Source organism: Meriones unguiculatus, chromosome 12 (genome assembly GCF_030254825.1).
Source record: "Meriones unguiculatus strain TT.TT164.6M chromosome 12, Bangor_MerUng_6.1, whole genome shotgun sequence".
Taxonomy (NCBI): domain Eukaryota; kingdom Metazoa; phylum Chordata; class Mammalia; order Rodentia; family Muridae; genus Meriones; species Meriones unguiculatus.
In genome coordinates, this window is record NC_083360.1 from 87,800,841 (window position 1) to 87,824,180 (window position 23,340).

At 39.8% G+C, this 23,340-nt stretch overlaps 1 protein-coding gene across 1 annotated transcript in view; it reads left to right on the forward strand.

Moving 5' to 3' along the window:
- The window catches only part of Faf1 (Fas associated factor 1), a 294,629-nt gene that overhangs the window by 224,054 nt on the left and 47,235 nt on the right, over nucleotides 1-23,340 (forward strand). Inside the window, exon 15 of the mRNA XM_060366116.1 lies at nucleotides 824-912. Within this exon, the coding sequence (XP_060222099.1) occupies nucleotides 824-912 (89 nt within the window). The remainder of the gene's footprint in view (nucleotides 1-823; nucleotides 913-23,340) is intronic.

Sequence of the window (23,340 nt, forward strand, 5' to 3'; positions counted from 1 at the left end):
CACCTAGAGTTAGACAGTTTTTAGCTGCCATGTGAGCTCAGGGAATCCAACCTAGGCCATCTGGAAGAGCAGCAAGCACTCTGTCGTAGGGGTTCATTGCTGCAGAGAAATATCATGAGCATCGCAACTCTTAGAGATAAACACTTAATTGGGGCTGTCTTACAGTTTCAGAGGTTTAGTCAGTTAGCATCATGGAGGGAGGCATGGCAAGGAGGGGTGCATTTTGGATAGCTTCCTGGCAGAGTGATTATTTATCACGTCAGTCTCCAGCTCACATTGGTAGGCACTTGGCAAGGCTGGCTGTCGGGGCCTGGTCATGGAGGAGAGGATTGCCTCCTGATTAGACTCACCTGGATTCAGGGACTGACCTGTGATTACTGCCTCCATCTTGGCTGGGTGAGCCGTTTTAAAGGTAGCTCTTCTTTTGAAGTCTAAAGTATAATTACTTCATCATAGAATTACAGATTGACGAGGTGAAAGCATAAGGTAGCCTAATCACTGACATGTATGCAGTTGATGGTTGTTGCCAGTGTTATTAATATCATTGTTTTTATAAATTGAAAGGACTTTCGAACCTCATGGCCTGGACATTGTTTCTGGTACTAAAAATTGTTAATTAAAGCTGCTCCAATTCTGAATTTTCTGAATTTCAATTGCTACTGTTAACTTATTGAAGATATGAAACACTTAGGTGAAAGTATTTTACACACTAGCATTCCTGTCTTAATTTCTAATGCTGATAATTTTTTATTGAATAATGATGTTTAGTATCTTGAAGTTGTAAAATCTTGTGTAGAGCTTGGACTCTCTTATGTCTCATCAGGTAATACAACAGTGGATGAGCTAATGATGAGGCTCATGGCTGCCATGGAGATCTTCTCAGCCCAGCAACAGGAAGACATAAAAGATGAGGTAAGATGAGAGGCGAAGTGAGATTTCCATAGGCGGCCACTGCAATGGCTGCCACTGGAGAGGAGTGACTGCATATGACTGTAGGTAAGGATGGTAAAGATGCCATTTAGATTTCACAGGCTCTTAGGCCACTCATGTGACTCTTCACTCTTTACTGGTTATGAATCCAAGTTCTAAAGATTTATTTAAATTTATGGCTTGTTTACATTTTACTAGATTTAGGGTGCTAAATAGTTCAGTTTACAAGAAAATTATTCAGTGGCTAGTTTGCAAACTTTAGGAAATCATGCTTATTTACTATATAGGGGTTTTTTGTTTGTTTATTTCATCTTTTCAAGATGAGGTTTCTCTATGTAGCCCTGGGTGTCCTGGAACTTAATCTGTAGAGCAAGCTGACCTCATACCCAGAGATCCACCTGCCCCTGCCTCCCAAGTGCTGGGAATGAAGGCATGTACCACTGCTGCCCAGCAGCTATATAGGTTTTGATTGTTTCTTTTTATACAGGCTTAGTAGGAGGCACACTGATTTTTATAGAGATATTGCCAACTTTAGGGTTTTATATGGAGTACATAAAAAGAATAGCTCCATTTTCCTTTATTACTATGGTCTCTTGCTAGTACCTTTAGATCAACAGTTCTCAATCTGTGGGGTACAACTGACCCTTTCACAGGGTTTGCCTACAGCCATCAGAAAACACAGATATTTACATTATGATTCATAACAGCAGTGAAATTGCATTTATGGAGTAGCAACGAAATAATTTTGTGACTGAGGATCACTGTAACTTAAAGAACTGCATTAAGGGTGGCAGCATTAGAAAGGTCGAGAACTGCTACTCTAGACCATCTAATCCAGTCAAAAGCCATATATATCATAGATATGGAAGGTCATCTACAAGACAGTCTAACCTGGTTTGGGATCAGCATTAAATAAATTTACCCAGGGTCATCTAACTAATAGCTGTCGTAACAATCTCTTAATCATTAACACTTGAAAAATTAAGAAATTTCTGAATTAAGAAAACAAATCTGTAATACAAATATGAAGCAGGTATTAGCAGTTGTTATTTTGAAGTGCTAAGCTTTTGGATATTTGTAAACATATGCTTTACTGTTCTTTTTAATTTTAAAATTTTTCTATACAAGAGCAAAGGGAGAAGGCAGTTCTAAGCAGTGATAAAATTCCTAGATACCGTGTGTCTTTTCAGCAGAGTACTCTTCAGTATTGCACATGTGAACTAGGCAATTTTAATAGACGCCTATACTAGTGTGCCCTGTCTTCCATTCAGTTAAGAGGGGTTTTGGTGGCTTGCTTGCTTGCTTTGATTTAATTTGATTTGGGATGGGGTGGGAGTTGGTGGTTTTGTTTGAGTGTTTGTTTTGAGATGGGGTCGCCTTCTAAGCACTGGCTTCCTAGAACTCTCAGAGTAGACCAGGCTGACTTGGAACTCACACAGATCTGCCTGCTTCTGCCTCCTAGTGCTGGAATTCAAGGTGTATACCACCACACCTGGCCCAGTTTTGGTTTTTATTGGTTGTGTTTTTGTTTTTAGTGGGGGTCATCTTTTACTCGTATTTGTAACTCCCATCTCTTTATACGTAGGACAAATCCAGAACTTGACAAATGTTTATTAAATGTTTGATTGAATGTGTGAGTGTTTGGAAGAATTTACATGAAATAATTTACCTCATAATGGCAGTGTTTGCTTGTGTGATGTAAACATAAGGTACCCAGGTTAACAGGTATACAGAGTGCTATGCCTAGTTTTTGGTCTCTCCTGTTTTGTTGCTCCGGCCTTCTCTGACACAGGGTCCCATGTGTCTCAGGCAAGTGTAGCCAAAGGTGTGACCCAGAACTTGTTTTACTTCTCCCTCTACCACCGAAGGGCTGGATTATAGGTGTGCACTTCTGTGCCTGATTTTGTACAGTGCTTAAGATCAAACCCAGGTTTTAATGCATGTTATACATGCACTATTTCCCAAAGGAGCCACATCTTCAGCCACTGGTTTTAGTTCTCTAATGCTTCCTGCGTTTCTTTTATTTCCACAAAGATGTTCGGTTTCTAATTTTTTTTTTTTTGTAGTCAATGTGCAGCCATGTGTATAGTGGAAAGGTGTTTATATGTTTCTCTGTAAACTGACAGTGACATTTTGAAATACTGTAGCACTGCATTAGTTAAAAAATTATAATAGCTGTATTGCCATTTAAGATTACGTTTATCTTGGAACAGAGGAACAGAGGCACTGATTGTCAATAATTCACTAAACGCATTCCTAAGTCATTTAGATCTTGAGTCTCAGTAGTATCAGATTTACAGATTATGCTGTGTAATAAATAATATAAATGCACAGTATTTGCATGCATATTTTTACTTCATTTCTTTTTTCATCTTAATTTGAGTTTGTTGTGCTTCATTGGTAAAGAAATTGAAATTTAACTATAAAAGGGAAATGGTTCTATGTTTTTGTGTCTTCCTGGACATTATCAGGAGGATTATAGGTAAAGTTTTCAATAGAAGTATCATAGTCAGGGTTTTGTTGTGTTGCTGTGAAGAGCCACCATGGCCACAGTAACATTTAGTTGGGGCTGAAGTGGTGTCCGTTATCGCCAACGGACAACGGTATCGTGGCTGTGTGCAAGCAAACATGGTGCTGCTCAGGTAGCTAAGAGTCCTACAGTCGGACCAGCAGGGAGAAGATGAGACACTGGGCCTGGCCTGAGCAGTTGGGATCTCAGAGCCCACCCCCCCCCCCCGACACATTTCCTCCAGCAAGGCCACACCTCTAATAACGCTATTCCCCATGAGTCTGTGGGGGCACTTTCATTCAGACCACCACAAAACACTTCTCAATTTAAATAGTTCTTTGGAACCATGCAGATCCTAATGGTTTGCTAGCTCCTGAGTCTATGAGAAGAAATAGTAATGTTTGTAACTGTAATCTTGCCTGCCAAATAATTACGAGTAAGGCTGGGCCGATCAATGAGGTCCGGCAGAACTGACCTGGCCTGATTTACTTGCACTCTACTTTCATGGCCAAGTGTAATGGCTCATGCCTTAACTCTAGAACTTGAGATACTGAGGCTTTGCAAGTTCGAGGCCAGGCAGACTGTTTCTCTCTCTCTCTCTCTCTCTCTCTCTCTCTCTCTCTCTCTCTCTCTCTCTCATTTTTTAACACAGATTATAGAAGTACTCGAGTGGTAGTCACCATTTTGTGACTCTTTGGCTGAGCACCATTGATTATTTCATCTATCCCATTAGGTTAGTACACCAGGGATAACTGATATGCAACCATAAAACTTTCATCATACCCAATCTGAAATATAGTTTCATTCTTGAGTCATTCTTTGGTGACCCAGAAAATAGCTGGATCTTGGGAAATGCTTATTGAGTGTTCACTAAGTGCACATCACAAGGCTAGACCCTCTCTACAAAGAGTTATTGACAGAAGGAAAAGGATAAGACAGTCGCCATGTTCTAGAATCTTTGGCTCTTTGTGTCTTCTTTAGAATATATTTGGTTAAACTTGGCTACAAACAGTAGATGAGTTGTAACATCTAAATGGGTTCATTTAGAATTCCTTTTAAGGCTAAATCCCACTAACTCCCTTCTAGCCTAATCTCTGATTAACGGGTATCAGTAAGGGAATAGTACAGGTAGAGATCAGGCAAGATTGGAAAAGCAGTTATGCTGTATAATCATTCTCTCTCTCTCTCTCTCTCTCTCTCTCTCCCTTTCCCTCTCCCTCTCTCCCTCTCCTAGTTCCGTCCCTCTTTGTGTGTGTGTGTGTGTGTGTGTGTTTGAGAGAGAGCCTTCTAAAAATACACTAGTGGAACCTGGGTAAAATGGGCCACAGGAATATTGTATACATATTTCAAGGAATCTTTACTTGGTATTTAGCAACAGAAGTGATATACTTAACATAGTGACTTCATGCCTATGAGTGCTATGTTCGTGAGGCAGAAGCAGATTACAAGTGGGGTCAGGCTGGGCTACACAGAAGACTCTGACTCATAAAAATAACACTTTTATAGCACAGAAAGAGTATGTTTGTAGCTCATGCCAGATGTTATTGTTGTTGTTTATTTTGGTATTGTAGCCAAAAGAAGTTTTTGAATTTGTGGTTTGTTAAATTCCTAAGCTCAGTCTCTTTTCATCAGCTTATGACTTTTGCTTTCTTCTGTTTAAAATTTCACTGTTTTTACATGCATAATTTTTTGCAGAGCTAACAGTGATTAATATCATATAGATTCTAACCTATGTGCCAGTTTCTTAAAGCAGAAAATCACCCATTATTCAGACATACAAAGTCCCTCTGATGCAAAAACTAAAACAAAACTTAGGGGGAGAAGAGGGAGGGAGGGGACATAGCCAGGATACAAATTAAATAAATTGTAATAAATGATAATAATAAAAAAATTATTTAAAAAAACTAAACAACGATGCAATAAAATATATTTTACTCTTAAATTTTAAAAATACGTACATTCACAAAGTACTTCCTAAGGCTGGGAAGATGGCTCAGTTCTGTTAGGACAGTTTTTTAGTGATATAGTCATATAAGTTTATATGTATGTATAAAAAATGCCTGGTTTCTCTTACTGTTTTATTGTTTGATTTTGTTCCATTTGTCTGAGACAGTATCACACTGTGGAACTCAGACTTGTTTCAAATGCCTGATCCTACTAGTTCAACCTCCTAAATGCTGGGATAGCAGTCATGTAACACCACACCTAGCAAAAATTGGATACTTTTAAACGTCAAAATTTCACTGAAATCAAGCATGCCATCATCTGCAATCCAAGTACTCTAAACCAGGAAACAAGGGAATTATGGGTTCAAGGCTAGTCTGGGCTATTTAGAATTCTGCTGCATCTGCAGCAAACAAAAGATTTAATGCTCATCAGTAACTGAACAGAAAGGGTTAATCATGCTGACTCTCATGATTACAATATTGAGTGCAACACAGACGCCTTTCTATAGCTGGTTACTTTCTGCTAAGGAAGGTGTTTTCTTCTTTAATTGTTCCTTATAACATGTCCTTGAAAGCTACAGTAAATTGTAAAGTCTTAGTCCCTAAGTAAATTATTTCAATTATTTCTTTTTAGCTAAGGTATCTTGTGGGTATTTATTTATATAATACTTTACGTCCTGATCATAAGCCCTCTCCTCTTCTCCCATGCCCACCCCCCACCGAGACTCCTTCCCCCCATTTTCCCCCTTCCTTCTCAAAGAAGAGGGAGGTCCCTCATGGGTACCAACCCACCCCGGCCCATTAAGTCGCTGCAGAATGAGGTACATCATCTCCCAGGGAGGGCAGACAAGGCAGCCCAGCTAGGGAGCAAGACTGCAGGGAGCCCAGGACCAACCATGCATGCTTTTTGGTTCCTGGTTCAGTCTCTGTGAGCCCCCATGAGCCCAGATTAGTTAACTCTGTAGGTCTTCTTGTGGATTCCTTGACCCCTCTGGCTCCAACAATCGTTCCCCCAAACTCCTTAATGTTTGGCTGTAGATCTCAACATCTGTTTCCAGCAGCTTCTGGGTGATACCCAGGAGTTATGCTAGGCTCCTGTCTACAGGCATAGCAGAATAACACTAATAGTGTCAGGGATTGGTTCTCTCCCAAGGGATGGGTCTCAAGTAGGGCATCATTGATCTAGGTTTTTTCTCCCTTCATAATTAGGTCCATATCATAGGGGGTGATGAATTCTTCCATCCTGGTCTTGTGTTCTTTTCAGAAGTGTATTGCACATTTACTGTATGTCAGGCACTAAGAACACAGATGTAAGCAAAATAGATAAGTCTTTGTGTATAAAACCCAGAAATACCAATAAATTCTACCAAGTGATTAGGTAGGTGACATCTAGGAACCATCTGACTGGATGCTCCATACATGCTACATGGGCAGCTTGACAGGAAAGGCTCTTAGTACAAGCTACAAGGAACGTGGAGGAAATGTGATGAAGACACCAGCATCCATCTCCAGGCCCCTGTTGCCTACTAAGATTAGCTCTCTCCCTAAGGCGGTGTTTCTCACTGTGTCTCCTAGAATGCCTGACTGTCTACCAGAGTTCTCAGGCGTTTATATGAATGAACTCTAAGTCAGTTTTGCTGTTAGTCCAACATGTGTATAACTGTTTGTGTGCATGTACTGTGGTAAATGTATGGAAGTCAGAGGACAGCCAGGCTGTTGATACTCCTCATCTTCAACCTTACTTAAGGCAAGGTCTCTTATCTCATTTTTCAGTTCTCTATATGCCAAGCTAATGTGCCTGTGAACTTCTGAAAACTCCCTCTCTCTGCCTCCAACCTTCCTATGGGAGCACCAGGGTTAAAGATGTATGTGCTACAGTTCCCAGGTTTACTGTGGGTCCTGAGGACGCAGACTCAGGCTTGTGCAGCAGGCGCTGTAACCGCTGTGCCATCCGAGCCAACATGAGTCCATTCGCTTTATTTACTTATTAAAAATAGTTTTTTCTATACAGTGTATTCTGATTATGGTTTCTACTTCTCCAGGTTTTCCTTCTCACTTCCCCATCCATCCAAATCGATATCCTTTCTTTCCCTCTCATTATAGTATGAACAGGTACTACTACTACTAATAGTAATAATAATAATAGTAATAATATCAAGTAAAAAGAAGCATGCCAAAATAGGACAGAACAAATGGGGCCTGGGTTGGGGGAGAAACAGAGGGAAAAAAAAAAGACAAAAAACAAAACCATAAGAAACTTACCAGACATTCACACACATACACACAAAAAAAAAAACCGGTAAAAGCAAAATATCTGTAAGGTGTTTGTTTGTTTGTTTGTTTGTTTGTTTGTTTGTTTTTAAATGTCTAGACAAAGTTTTGTGAGGAAAAATCCTCCAAGAATACCAGTGGGTTTGTTTTATGCTGGTCATTTGCTGCTAGGTGTGGGGCCTGCCCTTAAGAGTGGTTTGTTTGCTCAGTGAGATTCCATTGGAGAAAACGGAATTTTTTTCCTTTACTAGTAGTTATCAATTGGACATAGCTTCTGAATGGGTTCTGCTTCCTCTTTCAGTGCTGAGAGCCCATCTGGCTGTTCAGGCCTGTGCAGGATGGCATGGTCACATGTGCACTAGTCCTATTGTGTCTAGATCTTGTTTCATAGTTGTCTTCTCTCCCCATTGCTCTTACAGTCTTTCCAGCTCCTCTTCCTCGGGGTTTCCTGAACTGCAAGGTGAGAAATTTGATGAGACATCACATTTAGTGCTGAGTGTTTCAAGGTTTCTCATTCTCTCATTCTGCTATTTGTTCGTGTTTTCATAGACTTCATTAATCAATGTATTCATATCTTGTTTAAGGTACTTGAACATATTCATAAGAGCTGTTTTGAAGTCTTTGGCTTGTGTCTGAGCTGTGTTACACTTTTCAGGGCTTACTGTAGTAGTGTTGCTGGGTTCTTAGAGGCTCTTACTAGTTGTGTTTTTGTGCTGGTATTTGAGCTTATTGTAATTCTAGGTGTTGGTATATGGTCTCTCTTGGGTGAGGGCACCATGTCTTAGTATCTGTTGCCCTCTGTGGATCTCAGGGTGTGGCAGGTGAGTGTTGCCCAGGAGGGGGCACTTCTGAGTCTCTACCAGCTGTGGCCACTGTGGGTCAGGGTAGAACATGTTTCTAAATATTAGGGGTTCACAGGAAGGAATGAGGATGAGCTAGATGGTAGGGAGCTGAGTGAGATGGACCCAGGAAGGAGGGAAGCCAGGTTTTCCCAGGCTTCTGCAGATTCAAGTGAGAGCAGGAGGACAGGCTACTGCAGGTGTCTGCTGCAGGGCTGAGGATGAGACTGGAGTGTTTACAGTGGGAGGTGTGGAGGACAGTGACGTTGGCCTACCTGATTCCCAGGTTGGCATGGCTAGCAGACCATGACTCCATTTTATTCATACTTAGTTCATATTTCACAAAAACAGTTGATTTGATATCGCTGACCTTTTATATTTTCACATTTTATAAGAACAGTATTGCTAGTGAATATATAAAAATTGATTATATAAAAGAAACAATGCATTTACCCCAATAGGCAATGTTCCTGTTATATTTTCTCATTAAAGGACAAATTATTAAATTTTTTAATTTTTATAAAGATAGGTTCAATGATTTACCGCTTTGTTAAATATATTTTTTCAGAGCAAAAGAGATGTCATATCATTTTTTTAAAAAATTACTGCTAAAAGTAGTACCAAATACCAAAGGAGAAATTATCTCCAATAAATCCTTGAGATAAAAATGCGTATAGATCTTGGTATTGCCAGTGAACTTTGTTATGATTTTAATATAAAGTGTCCTACAAGCAGCTTCATGTATTTGATGGCCTAATTCTCCAAAGATATTAGCTAACTAACTCACTAGCCTCATCAGTGTACTAAACCATTGATTAATTCGTAGTTGAGTGTGTTCTTAGTAACTCTGGACCAACACCATGAGCCAAAAATGTGTTTCCTCCACATGTTGTTTCTCAGGGATTTTGTGACTGCAGTGAAGAACTAGCACAGATGGTGGTGCTAAGGTACGAGGTCATTACTATGACTCAGCGCCAGTTCCTAAAGCTTTTGCAACTAGGTGTTAGGAATTTGGAGTAGTTGGGAGAAGCAGGTTAGAAAAGCCAGAACACTGTGAGTAGAGCTTAATGGGTGATTCTCATATGAGCTCAGAGTAATAGAATGCTGATAGAAATTCAGTTAGCAAAGGCTGTACTCAGGAGACTACAAATACAAATGAAGAGTCTGTTAGGAATTAGAATTACGGCCATTTCTCTTACATTCTGACAAGGAACTTGGATATGTGCTGTCCATGCCTAAGACTGTGTTAGGCTAAGTTTAAAGGTGCCAAACCAACGAATCTAGTGGAGAAAACTTCAGGCCACCCCAGCATTCCAGCCATGGGCATGGGTATTGCTTGCTTCTTTAGACAAATCTAGTGAAAATCATAAGGGAGAGCAGAGCAGAAGGATTTGAAAAACTGCCATTTGGCTAGAAAAGGAACATGTTTGAAGTTGGGGCCAAAGAGGGTGTGGTTGCTTAAAAAGATTAGTGTCTCTGAGCGGATGCCAAGGATGTTGCATCCAGACAATAGCAAAGATGCCTTGAAGGCATCTCAGGCATTGGCCATAATCCACCCAGAGCAAGCTCAAGGATGTAAGGGTACAAATTTACTTTAAAAGCTTTTCTTTGAGAAGGGAGAGCTCCAGAGTTTCTGGGCATCCTCAGGCTATTTCCCAATGTTCAGCCATCCAGGCCCTCAGAGAGTGATGCTCCCATGAACCACTGGGCCCATCTCCTGCTCAGGCTAACAGCAGAGCTCGTTTTACTTTGCAGACATGGAGACTACAAGGGTTGTAGGGCACTGTGTGACAGATTTGGAATCCCTGCAGGTAGCTCCTGAAAGGGTGATCTGTAAAGCTGTGAGAGAGGAATATTTAGTGGAAATGTCAGAAAGTTAAAAATGTCAAGGGTGTGGAACATTTGCTGAGGACAGCTAGGAGATGTAATCATGGGCTCAAGGAAGAGCCCATGTAGGATGCAGCTTGCCAGGCCAGAGAGGCAGAATTTCTCAAACCCTTTGGAGACAGGAGCTTTTTTTTTTGTTGTTGGAGTTTTGCTTTGTTTTGGTGTTTTTCAGGCTTTTTTTTTCTTTTGGTTTTGGTTTTTTGTTTGGTTGGTTAGGGGGTTTTTGGTTTGTTTTTTTGTTTTGTTTTGTTTTGTTTTGTTTTTGTAATATTTTTAAATTTTTGGACTAGTCCTTTCTCACCATTTTCCATTCTTATATTCCTTATCTGGAGAATAGGAATGCTTACTTTGAGCCATTTTATTTCAGAAATATATAATTTGTGGTTGATTTTATCTATGTCAGCTTATAGCTGAGAGTTTTCCTGAGTCTCAGAAGAAATTTTGGACTTGAGCTTTTGAACCATGCTTAAACTGCTAAGAATGGAAGGGGAGGGGCTCCTAGAGATAGACTGATTACATTGTGCAATATGAGATGGCTATGCACCTTTGTGGGCCAGGTAAATGTTAATGTTTGGCTAGGAAATGTCTCTCTGAAAGGTTTTCTACTGAAATCTTCATCCTCAAAATGTATTACCATTGGGAAATGATTAGATCATAGACTCTCTAACTTCACCAGTCAGTGTTGTGTGTCTGGTAAGTTCATAACTGAATGAGCCATTAGGATGAAAAGGTTTACTGAAGGATTGAAGGCTTGCCCTTTCACCGCTGCTTCTTGTTCATATTTTGTGAGCCATGTTCCCTTACAGGGTCCCTGGCATGGTGGTTTGCCTGAAAGCAACAGCCATGTGACCATGGACCATATACTACTAAATCTGTGAGCTAGAAGTATATCCTCTTCCTTTAAGTTGTGTGGTGGTTTGAGTGGGAATAGCCCTCCTAGGCTCATGTGTTTGAATTCCTGGTCTTCAGTTGGTGGAACTGTGAGGGGGTGTGGCTTTGTGGGAAGAGGTGTCAGTGGGTGCCACCTTTGAGGTTTCAAAAGACTCAGAGCATTCTCAGCTTTCTCTGCCTTGTGCTTGTGGATCAAGATGTGAGCTCTCAGATACTGTAGCTCCAGTGCCATGTCACGCCTGCCTGTCCACCTCCATGCCATGAGGGACTCTAACCCTCTGAAACCGGAAACCTGAAATAAATTCTTGTGTATGTTGCCTTGGTCACGGTGTCTTATCACAGCAATAGGCGAGTTATTTCCTTGGGTATTTTATAACCCCCCTCCTGCCCCTGGCCCCCACAAACAGAGCTGTATCACTCAAAGCGCTGTATCAGAGATGGCAATGCCACCTGGATATACCTGCCTGGGGTTAAGGGCTTTATAAACCCTGGGGAAGTGGATAAGGGTTTTCAGGTGAGTGAACACCATTGGCTGGGGCTGAGGAGGTGGGAATGCTTCATTTGCATGAAGAGCAATTCCAGATGCTAGGCTATATGACTACCTCAAGAATTGGCAGAGGTGGGGTATGTAAGACTAAGTGCACCAGGACATGCAGGCACACAACAGAGAGGGAGTGATCCTTACTCCTGCCTGTCTGGCAGGGTTCAGACATATCTCTACCTCACTCTAGCTCTAGGCTGGCTTCTCCGGTCATACAGTCTACATGCCCCACAAATGAGTTTACCTTGAGTCTCAGGAGAAACTTTAGACTTGCACTTGAAAACAGCTTAGATTTGAGCGCTGCTTACATGTGATTGCATTCATGTGAAAGTTTACAATATGGAAGTCTATAGATGTAGAAAGTAGGTGTATTAGTTACTGTTCTGTTGCTGAGATAGAACGCCATGAGCAAGGCAACATATTAGACGAAAGTTTATCTTGGCTTCCCTTCCGGAGGCTTAAGAGTCCATAGCAGCAAACCCCAGGAGTGGCAGAAAGAGCAAGAAACTGAAAGATCACATCTTCACCACAATCAAGAAGCAGAGAGAGCAAACTGGAAGTAGGCTGAGACTATGAAGTCTTAAACTCACTTCCAGCGACTCACTCCCTTAAACAAGAGCTATCTCCTAAACCTCCCTAAGCAGCACCACCAACTCCAAGTGTTCAGACACAGGAGCCTCTGAAGGATACTCCTCATTCAGACCACCGCAGTCGGTTAGGCAGTGTTCCACAGTGAGGAAGAATTTAGTGCTTAGGTTAGGCAGATAAGAGAGCGATGGCTAAAGGACATGGACATGGCTAAAGGACATTATTTCCCAGGTGATGGAAATGACCGTGGTGATAGAAAGTCTCTATCAATCTATCAGAAATCATTGAATTGTATATTTTAAGTAGATGATGTGAATTACATATTGGTAAAAGCTATTTTGAGAAAAGTAAGCTTAGGGAGATTGCTGAGGGAATGTTGTGGCTATTCAAAGGAAAAGGATTGTGCCTGAATATGAATCTATTCTCTATTGAACTTAATTGAATATCTAGCAATTAATAATACTCCCCCTTTATTGGGACATAGTATTGTTTTTAAAATAGTGAAAAATTCTTGGGCAATTTGAAGCATTTCTCTTTCCAGCAGACGTTTTAAAATAGTAAAAAGAGATTCTGTATTGTCCCTTCCCGGATAATTGTAATGGAAGTTTTGGTTTCTTTAAAATTTTGGTTATATTATATAAATATGTTTTTGTTTTAATCCCAAGTGTGGGGTTTTAGTTTGGGCTTAGTTTGTCCACAGCTGGTAATTGCCTTGTGCGGGGCGTGGTCTCTGCCAGCTGGTAAAGGCCTGCCTCCTGCAGCACGAAGGGGCGTGGTCCAGGACTCTGAGGATATAAATACAAAGCCCAGAAAGAAAACATGTGGTGTGCCGTGGTGGTATGTGGTAAATGGCAGTTTGGAGAGACCAGAGCCAGACAGTGTGGTGGCTTGGCAACAGATGGAGAGAAACTTTTCAAAGCAGAGTCTTGGAGGAGACTGCTTGCTGTGTTTGCTATGAAAATGTGGTATATCCCCAAAAGAACCCATCTACCCAAAACAGCCTGGAGAAGTAAAGAGGTCTGCGCTCCCTCTCCTCACTAAGTTTCTCTCTCCTACCTAGGGTTGGGGTTTGGAAGGGAGAGACTTTAAGGAATCCCAAATACATGAGAGTCTTAGGAATGAGGGCAACAGATAAGTACCCTAATTATGGAAGGCATGAGCTTAAAGGATCATCTGCTACCTACCTCCGCAGTCGGAGTGGTCAGGGTCGATGTGTCAATATGTGGCTCAACAAGCTGGTCCCGTGGCTCAGATCCACGTACAGTTTTGCTGGTTCGCTGGTCTAAGAGAAGTGCACAAGCCCCACAGTGAGGCACAAGATACACGTCCTTCACAGCACAGTTAACCATAGTGAAATGCAGGGGACACCTTCAAATATGCGTCTCATCAGCGTAGTCTGGATTTTCTAAGATTTTAAAGATGAAAACATAACTAATATTTTAGAGTAAAATACAAAGATTCCTGGAAACAAATTAACTCGTAAATGTAGCTTTCATCATACAGAGCTTGTTTTTTTTTGGGGGGAGGGTATTTTTATTTTTTTTATAAATTACAGTTGCTATCAAAACTGAAAAGTTTTTGTCTAATCTAAACTGAAAGGAATGAGTGATATGTAATAAGATATATTCTAATTCCCCACATAAGGCTGTAACCTTGTATAAAGAAGTAACTGTGTTCTGGAAGAATGAGGTTAATGATGCGCACACCACCATCTACCATAGCCAAACAGCCTTTCATTTTAAGTGTAAGTCATTGATGTGGAACATTTGTTTCAGTTCTTCATTTTCTCTGACTGAAATCCTCCTCTGGCCTCCATATGCACCAGGCATGAGCAGACATACATGCAGTTAAGACACTTATACCCAGAAAATAAAAACAATATTTTTTAAGAAGATAAAAGGATGAGCCGGCCAGTAGTGGTACATGCCTTTAATCCCAGAACTGGAGAGGCAGAGGCATGTGGATCTCTGAATTTGAGGCCAGCCTGGTCTACAGAGCAAGTTTCAGGGCAGCCAGAGCTACAAAGAGAAACCCTGTCTTGAAACTCCCCTCCACCGCCACCACCACCAAAAATAAATAAATAAAAGAGTGGGCGACGGCTATGTATGCAAGTTGTCTACATTCATTTATTTATGTAATGTAATCTAGCATATAACAAAAAGCTCAGGTGACACCCCATTTGTTTAAATAAAATACAACATTTTGTGGAATAGAAGGGAACTTTCTGACCATAGCAATACCAATCTGTGAAATACCCTAAAGTGATACTATGTGCAGTGATGGAACACTGAAAGCTTTTCCCCTAATGTCAAGAAAAAGACAGGAATGCCCACTCTACTACACTCTTACTTAGGGTGTTAGGATTTCTAGTCAGATAACTAGGTGAAAGACAGAAATACAACACTCATGTGGAAAAGGAAGTCAGATGATCCTTATTCACTAATAACATGATCTTAAAAATTCATTTCAAAACAGAAGTATAATAAAACCAACATGAACGAACCACCATTGAACAGTTTGAAGTCAACATATGAAAACCTGATATAATTTGTGTATACTTGCAATAAAAAATCTGAACAACAGTTCAGATTTGCATGAAAAAAGATTTGCATGAAAAAAATAAATATTGAGGAATGAATTTATCAATGAAGACCATATATTGTACACTGAAATCTACAAACCTTGTAAAAGATATTAAGAAAACATAAATAATTGAAAATGTTTTCCATAGAGTCAAATGGAAGAAAAACTTACTGATGTCATTTAGTAATCAGAATTGCTACCCAAGCTATCTACAGATTTAGTGCAATTTCTATAAAAATCTCAGTTGATTTTACAGAAATAATTTTTTTTTCAGATTTTTATATTGAGTTTTAAAGGACTTCAAATCGCTGAAGCAATGTTGAAAGAGATCCGAATGTGAAGAGTTATACTTCCCAAGTTAAAAAATGTGGTTTACGACAGTACAGTGTTGTTAAGAATAGCCTAATGCCTGTGGAAGAAAGTAGAGACCAAAAATAAACCCTTGGGAGATCTCTAAGAATGCAAGCTCATTCATTGGGAAACAATGTACTCAATATTAGTTCCGGGGAAACTAGATACTTAGATGCCAAAGAAACCTAATCCCATGGTTTTCATCATTTTTACTCTACAAGAATGAATCAAGAGTGAAGTTTAAGCAGAATCCTGTCTCAAAAACAAAACAAGCACTGGAGAGATGGCTCAGAGGTTAAGAGCGCTTGCTGTTCTTCCAGAGGTCCTGAGTTCAATTTCCAGCAACCACATGTGGCTCAAAACTATCTGTAATGTGATCTGATGTCCTCTTCTCGAGTGCAGGTGTACATGCAGATAGAGCACTCATAAAATAAATAAATAAATAAATCTTTTAAAAAATGCTAGAGCAGTGCACTTAGAGGAACATATTAGGGAATAATTTCATGACCTTGGATTTCTCCAGTATTTCTTAGAGATTATACCAAACACATGGGAAACAGAAGAAAACTAGATTGGACTACCACAATTAAATGTTAGGTAGACGTAAGAACACAATATAACCCCAGAACTCTAGAAACAGGCAAGAGAACTACCACAACTTTGAGGCAAGCCTTGACTATATAACAAGAATGGATGCTTATGCTAACCTCATTTTTCTCTATTCTCACACAGTTTGCCCAAGGCCTATAATGGATGGGTCTTCACACCTTCATTACCTCAGTCAAGATAGTCCCCCAAAGACATACAAGCCTGCAGGACAAGCTGAGATAGACAGTGCCTCACTGAGTCTTCCCAGGTGACCTCCAGATTGTGGCAAGTGGACAGTTAAAGCTAGCTATCACCCTAGAGATCTGAGAGCTTGTTACAGCACATGCTGACACTCCCGTAACCTAACAAAGCAGAACATAGTCAAGCTTTGTCTCCGTGAGCTTTAATCTGAGCGTTCAAGTCCAAACTTTCACCTCCTACAGAAGCAAGGGAAGCTAAAGTACCTTAAGAAGGGACTAAATATGTGCCTTTGGGTTTAATTTGCTTTGTTTTCAGAGATGAAGTCTCCCTGTGTTGCCAAGGCTAGCTTCAAACTCACAGTTCGTTTGCCTCTGCCTCTCACGGAGCTGGGATCACAGACTTACATCACCAGACCCAGCTAGGAATGCATTCAGTATCTGCTTTTCTAAGTGTTATGTTATTTTCTATTAACCACAGTAGTTACCATGAACTTTACTGAAGAACTGAAGTGGATATAGAGGTTAAGTAACTCGTCATAGTCTTATAGCTGCATCAGAGCCACACTCTACATTTGCTTTGCATACGTCCTGGTCTGTTGTGACATCAGCATGCCGTGTATTCATGAACTGAAGGAGATTCCCAAATATTTTAGCCAATTGACTGGAATTTAAAAATAAAAAAACAGACAAAAAACTCCTCCTTGCCTTACCGTCTACTCTTTGTGCATGCAATAATACTCACTGTTTTAAAAAAATAACACATGCACACCCTCTTTGTGTACATTGGTTGCTCTTAAAATGCCTGCTGCTGATGGATCAGTTCATGGGCAGTGACACCCCAGAGGAGAAGTTAGTAATTAGATGAGACTAATGTGAAGAGATTAGTGAGTCAGCATTGGCATTACAGTTCAGCACACCTGTTCAGAGCCTGTCCTTCACATTTTCCCCTCTGCTGCCTGAGGTGGAGTCTTCTGCATGGATTACAGTAACACTTTTTGACAAGTTTAGACTGGGTGGAGCTGTGTGTAATGACAGAAGACAATTGATAATATCTCAGTAATGCGTTCTTCTTTTATTTAGGTTGTCACCATCTATCACTATACAAGCATTCATTGTTAAATAGCTGGCCCAACCTGTCTGATTTTTCTTTCAGTAACAGTAAGGCCAAGTGAAGTACATGTACTTTCTAGTGATGAGATAGTAAGTGGCTGTGAAACAGTGTGTCTGGTTACTCATTTCCTCTTATATAATAGTAGGAGGTCTTTGAAGTTTGTTTGGTTTTGTTTTTGTTTTCTTAATTTTATGAATGTATGTCCGTGCTACATTGGGTGTGAGTGCAGGTGCTGACTGAGGCCAGAGGTGTTATAACGCCTGGAGCTGAAATTCTAGGAGGTTGTGTGTAGTACTCTTACCACTAAGCCACTCCTGATATCACATTGCTTTAAAACTCAAAATAACAAGTGAAAGCCGAAATCCTTCTTATGTGGATCTTTCAATCTTCCCACTGTCAAGCCTGATTGACTCTTAATGGAAACACTCTCTCTGTCCATAAATCTGTTTTTAAAAGATTACAAAATTGTTTCTGTTCTTAAATATTGTACACTAACCTAAACCTTTTTTTCTTTTTTGAGGGATTCATATCCCCCAATCCTTCATGGTCTTACATGACGATGTCTGTGAGAAGGAATTTGGGGGCAGAAATGCCTGTAACCCCAGTACTCAGGAAACAAGGCAGGAGAACCCTGAGTCTGCATCCTAAGATACAAAGCAGAACCCTGTTTCAGAAACCAAATGTGCAAAGAAACAAATAATCACTGTAGTCAGGAGGAAGGTCTCTAAAGAGGCCTGATTCTCCTGAGGTAATTGTTGTCTCAGAGGCTACTGCTGAGTCACTGGCAGCTGTTTTGTTTTGTTTTGTTTTGTTTTGTTTTGTTTTGGTTCTTTCTGAACTCTGGCTGTTTGGTTCAACTCAGCTTTTCCGGCTCAAACTTCTCCCCCAGCTGACTGATTCAGTTTGGCTTCTCTAGACTTCTCTCAGCTTGGAGTGCCCTGCTTTGAAAACTGTCCCTGAATTCCACAAACTAAACTGCATTGAACTCCACTGCACCCATTCCCAACTGTGCAGTTCCACTCTGCACTAAACTGCCAGGACTGACTGAACTTCACTGGCTGAACTCAACTCTTGTACAGAACTGACTGCCAACTGACTGAACCAAGGCTCTGAACTGCACTTTTTTAAAGAGCCTCTTTCTTGTGCTCTTTTCATGAGACTTGGCTGTAACCTGTTCTGTCAAATCTCTCTGATTCATTAGTTTGTCCCTCAGTTAAAAATCACTTTCAAACATGGCTGTTTCCTTCTAAAAACTAATCTTACCTACATTATTTGGGATTAAAGATGTGTACTAAGGGTGTGTCTGAATTCTAGCCAGATCATAGCATAATCTGGGGTATATCTACATTCCATCTGATTTCATAGAACTAGAAGGTCTTTGGATATGATCCTTTGCCAGAGCAGCCATGTTGCTAGATTATTGTTTCTCTACAGAGGCACAGTTTTATTCATTTCTTTTTTTTATTTTTTAAAGATTTATTTATTAATTTATTTTATGGATATGAGTGCTCTATCTGCGTGTACACCTGCATGCCAGAAAAGGGCATCAGAGACCAGTATAGATGGTTGTGAGCCATCATGTGGTTGCTGGGAACTGAACTCAAGACCTCTGGAACAGCCAAACATGCTCTTAGCCACTGAGCCATCTTTCCAGCCCAGTTTTATTCATTTCAAGAAAAGGATGATGAGCATAGGTGAACTGAGAAAACACTGAGTTTGGGGGAAACATGAAAAAAAGAAAAAAAGTTGTGAATTCATCCAAAGCTAAGAATATGTGTAGTACACAAGTCAACAAGAGACCCAATAACCTCCCACTTCAATTTCTCCGTAGTTATCTTTACTTCTGCAGACTTTTCTCTGCTTTGGTTTGTTTGCTTTGTTGTTGTCAGTTGGTTGGTTGGTTTGGTTTGGTTTTTGTGTGTGTGTGTGTTTATGTGTGTATGTGTGTGGGTATTGGTGTTTTTTTGTGTGTGGGTGTAGTGTTTTTGTTGTTATTGTTTTTGAGACATAGTCTCACTGTGTAACCCTAGTGGCCTGGGACTCTCTATATAGACTAAGGCTAGCCTAGAACTCAGAGACCTGCCTACCTCTACCCCTGGAATGCTGGGATCAAAGGCATGCAACTTTTCTCTGCTTTTTATCTTCTAACTTTTACTCATAAATCTGCCTTAATTCCAGTTAACTTCAATTAACTATCATTTCAGGAAACAGGTATTTAAAGTATAATATGAAAACACAACAGTGGCTATAGGCATAAGGCATAGAAGAGACAAAAACTAACTTGTTAGTTTCATAGATTTACAGTTGGTGAGCCCGCATTAATTTGTTTTGAGCAGTAAATTTAAGCATTTCTCAGGGACCTGCTTCTATGTGCCCCCAGTATGCTCATCACTGGTACCAAGAAGGATGATACAGTCCTTTAGCTATTAATGATATACAGATAATTTTAGTAAAAATTACATAATTTCCATGATGCCAGGTATATGTGGAACATAGAAATAGTGGTAGTGGTTACAAGACTATATGCATGTGTTAGAAAACTTTTTAATCTATTTTACTGCGTGTTCATTTGAAAATAAAACTTTTCAGAAGGAAAATACACAATCCATAGAATAGATTCTAAAATCAGTTAAGAAATTGTATTGTCTTTTATTAAGTAGCTCTTGGGGAACCTATTAAAATACTAGCATTGTAAACATAAGCCTGGGTCATTTTTTAAATTACTTTTTAAATTTTATTTTTTTATAATTTATTCACTTTATATCCCGATTGTAGCCCCCTCCCTCATCTCCTCCAGAGCCTGGGTCATTTGTATATTCTTCAAAGCATGTCTTTTATGCCCATCTTACAAAAGAGGAAACTATGAGAATATTTAATGACTTTCTTAATGACTAATTGGAAAAAGTCATATTTTATAGACAACAGTAGGATTGTATAGTGTTTACAAATACAGACCCTGGATGTTGGATGTCTCAAAAGTGTAGTACATTGGCTGCTAGCACCCTAGCTACCAAGAGAGCTACCATGGACTGTTTGAAAATCGTTTCTGTGTCACTGTGCTTTTGAGTTAGGTTCCAGTTCCCTCTTAGGTAAATGAAAATACTAGTACTTCTGTTCTATGTGTATTTTGAAGATTAAGCTAATAGATATTAAAGCATATATTAATAGCATCTGGTCTTTAGTCAGCAGACATAAATGTTATCTATTATCTTTACTCAAGGCTGAACTAAAAAAATGTCAGAACTGACATAGTCTTAATCCATCATTCTGCAGTTGAAGAAACAGCCATTATATTACTAACTCAAGATCACTTACAGTCAGACTTGTTATCTGCTGCTTTAGTGTTATTTTCTTTTAAATATATCTCGTAATGAATGACTAATGGATATGAGGAATTGGGAGAGAATATTTTTCAAGCGATTTTGCATTCTATTCTTTTGATTTTAAGATTTTTGGTTTTTTAAGACAGGGTCTCAAGAGTTCCAGGTTGGCCTCAGACTTGCTTTCTGGCCAAGGATAACCTTGTACTTATGATCATGCTTGCTCTACTTTTTGCGTGCTGAGATAGGCAGGTATGCACACAGCCACACATGGTTTAGGAAGTCCTGGGGAATCAAACCAAGGCTTTCTGCATGTGAAACAGCACTGTGCCAGCTGAGCTACATTGCCGGGCTGGGGTTAAGATTTGTTGTTATTGTTTTTGTTTGGTTTGTATTTGGTTTTCTATCAACTTTTGTGCTACCCAAGCCACACATATTGTAGGCAAGTGACCTACCACTAAGTTCCTCCCCAGCCCTTATCATTTGGTTTTCAGTAACACTTTGTCTATATTTGATTATACTAATTTAGCATGTATGAAGGATTTGTCCCTAGGAAAAACTAGACTAAATAATTATTCATAAAGTACAAAGAATACAGTCTGGAATTTCTTCACTGCAAATACTCTAGGTATATCTGGAATAAAGAATATGTATTTTGTTATCTTAACCAGTTTATTCACGTAAAGCAATAGAAATATTCAGCTTTACGACGAACTCAAAATATTTGTGAACATCTCTTATCTAGGATGGGGATAAAGCCTTCTATACAGTTTTTAATCCAATGATCAATTTGAGTGTGTACCTATGAGTATCTTATTACTGCTTACTAGGAGAATAAACTGTAGAGTTCACTTTGTAAGCCAAGACTAGCCAACCATGGAGAACATATCATCTTGTGCTTGAAAGCACTTTCATTTGCTTTTCAGAATGATGTATTTCTGTAAAGGAAATGTCTGACATATGCCTCTCTGCTGACTCCTTTACTCTTCATTTTGGAGAGACCAGCCATGTGCTTTCTTGCTCTGTATTTTAATCTAGAAATTTCTTCTAGTGCCTTCCATGTGATAAGCCCAGGCCAAGCTATCCAGGATAACAGCATTTCTGTTGTCAGGGAACTTGGCCATTTGTCTATAAAAATGAAATCTCGGTGTCTGAAGCAATTAGGTGGTATGAATGAAGAGACATGGCCACGGTCAAGTGGGCTAGAAGGAGGTTTAGAAGAGGAGAAAGTGCACACAGGACAGAAGAACAGAAAGTGGTGTCTTTTGAACTGAACTCTGAGTAAATGCTCATGCTTAATGCTTAAGAGAAGCTCATTGTCTCCATACAGGACTGAAAGTTGCTGAGTAAGCGCTCTGGTATCAAATTGCCTGAATTCAAGTCCTAACTGTGTCACCTAGCAAACCCTAAGTTTTGGGAAGAACCACACCAACTTTTTGTCCCTTCATTTTGTGTTAAAAAGATATTCTTTATGTATAAATTATTTGTTGGCATCTATGTGTGTGTGTTCAAGAAGCTAGAAGAGGACATCACATCCTCTGGAGCTGAAGTCACAAATGGTTGTGAGCCAGCATGTGGGTGTGCTGCAAATGGAATCTGGAAGCCGGGAGAGCAATAAAGGCTCTTAACTTCTAAGCCATCTCTCCTATCCCTGTGCCTCCATTTTTTAAATTTGATTTTTATGTGTATGAGTACTTGATCTGCATGTAGATCTGTGAACCACATATCTTCCTGGTGTTCATGGGACTAGACGGGCCACCCCATTCCCTGGAACTAGAGTTACAGACAGTGCTAATCCCCCAAGGAAAGCAGTACCCTTAGTCACTGAGCCACCTCTTGAGCCCCTTGTCTTTAGTGTCAGCTACTTTTATAGTTGTGAATTTATATTAATTAATTCTTGTAAAGTACTTAGATTAGTATCTGATAGCTGTTAACTATCCAGGAAATACTTTGTGTAGTGATGATCCTATAAACTGAGTTTGAAAGAATGGATGGAAAATAACAATTTCGATTGAGAAAGGAGAGGACATTGCAAAAATCTGAACATAAGATGTAGCTTATAATTTTCCATAGCTTGATGCAGGTGGGAAAGAAGTAGCAGTACAAGGAGCAGATGTCCGTAGAAAGGACTGGGGAAACTGCAAATGTATGGTGAGGTGCATTTTTCACAAGGCATATACCTGTATTCTCGTAGAATTTCAATTTTAAACTGAGAGTAGTTAATACGGTTTTCTAAGCAGGAAATTCCCACCATTGGGAAACTATGATGTCTGTAGCATTTGTACACTTGCTTTGTTCAGTCTTCACAATAATATTGTTATAATTTATCTGCTTTGTTTGCTTTTTTTTTATGTAGTCAACAGAGCACTTTTGCTAAAACTACAGATTTCTAGGCTTATATGTTGAAAATTTCCTCTAGTATAGCAGGGAGGGTTCTCTGTTCTTTCTAGGTTTCCTGTATAAAAGTGGTTTCTGTGTATCTTCAGATTTGAGGACTGTGGGGTTAGCAGTAAGAACACAAGTGTTTGGAGTGGACAAGCACAGCTTCTCAACAGGGTACACCTTGGGCAGGTTACATAGCCATTTTATGTCTCAACTTTTCTGTCAAGAAGAAGCAGTTTTCCTTGTGGCATTGTGGGAATGCAAAAAGACATTTGTAAACTGACTATAATTGGTATTTGAGCCTATCCCACAACTAGTGAAAAAAAGAGACGTGTCTTGGGAGGCTTGTCTCCAGTTTCTAACAAAAGGCTAATGTCAGTTAGCTGTGCACTAAGTGTTTTAT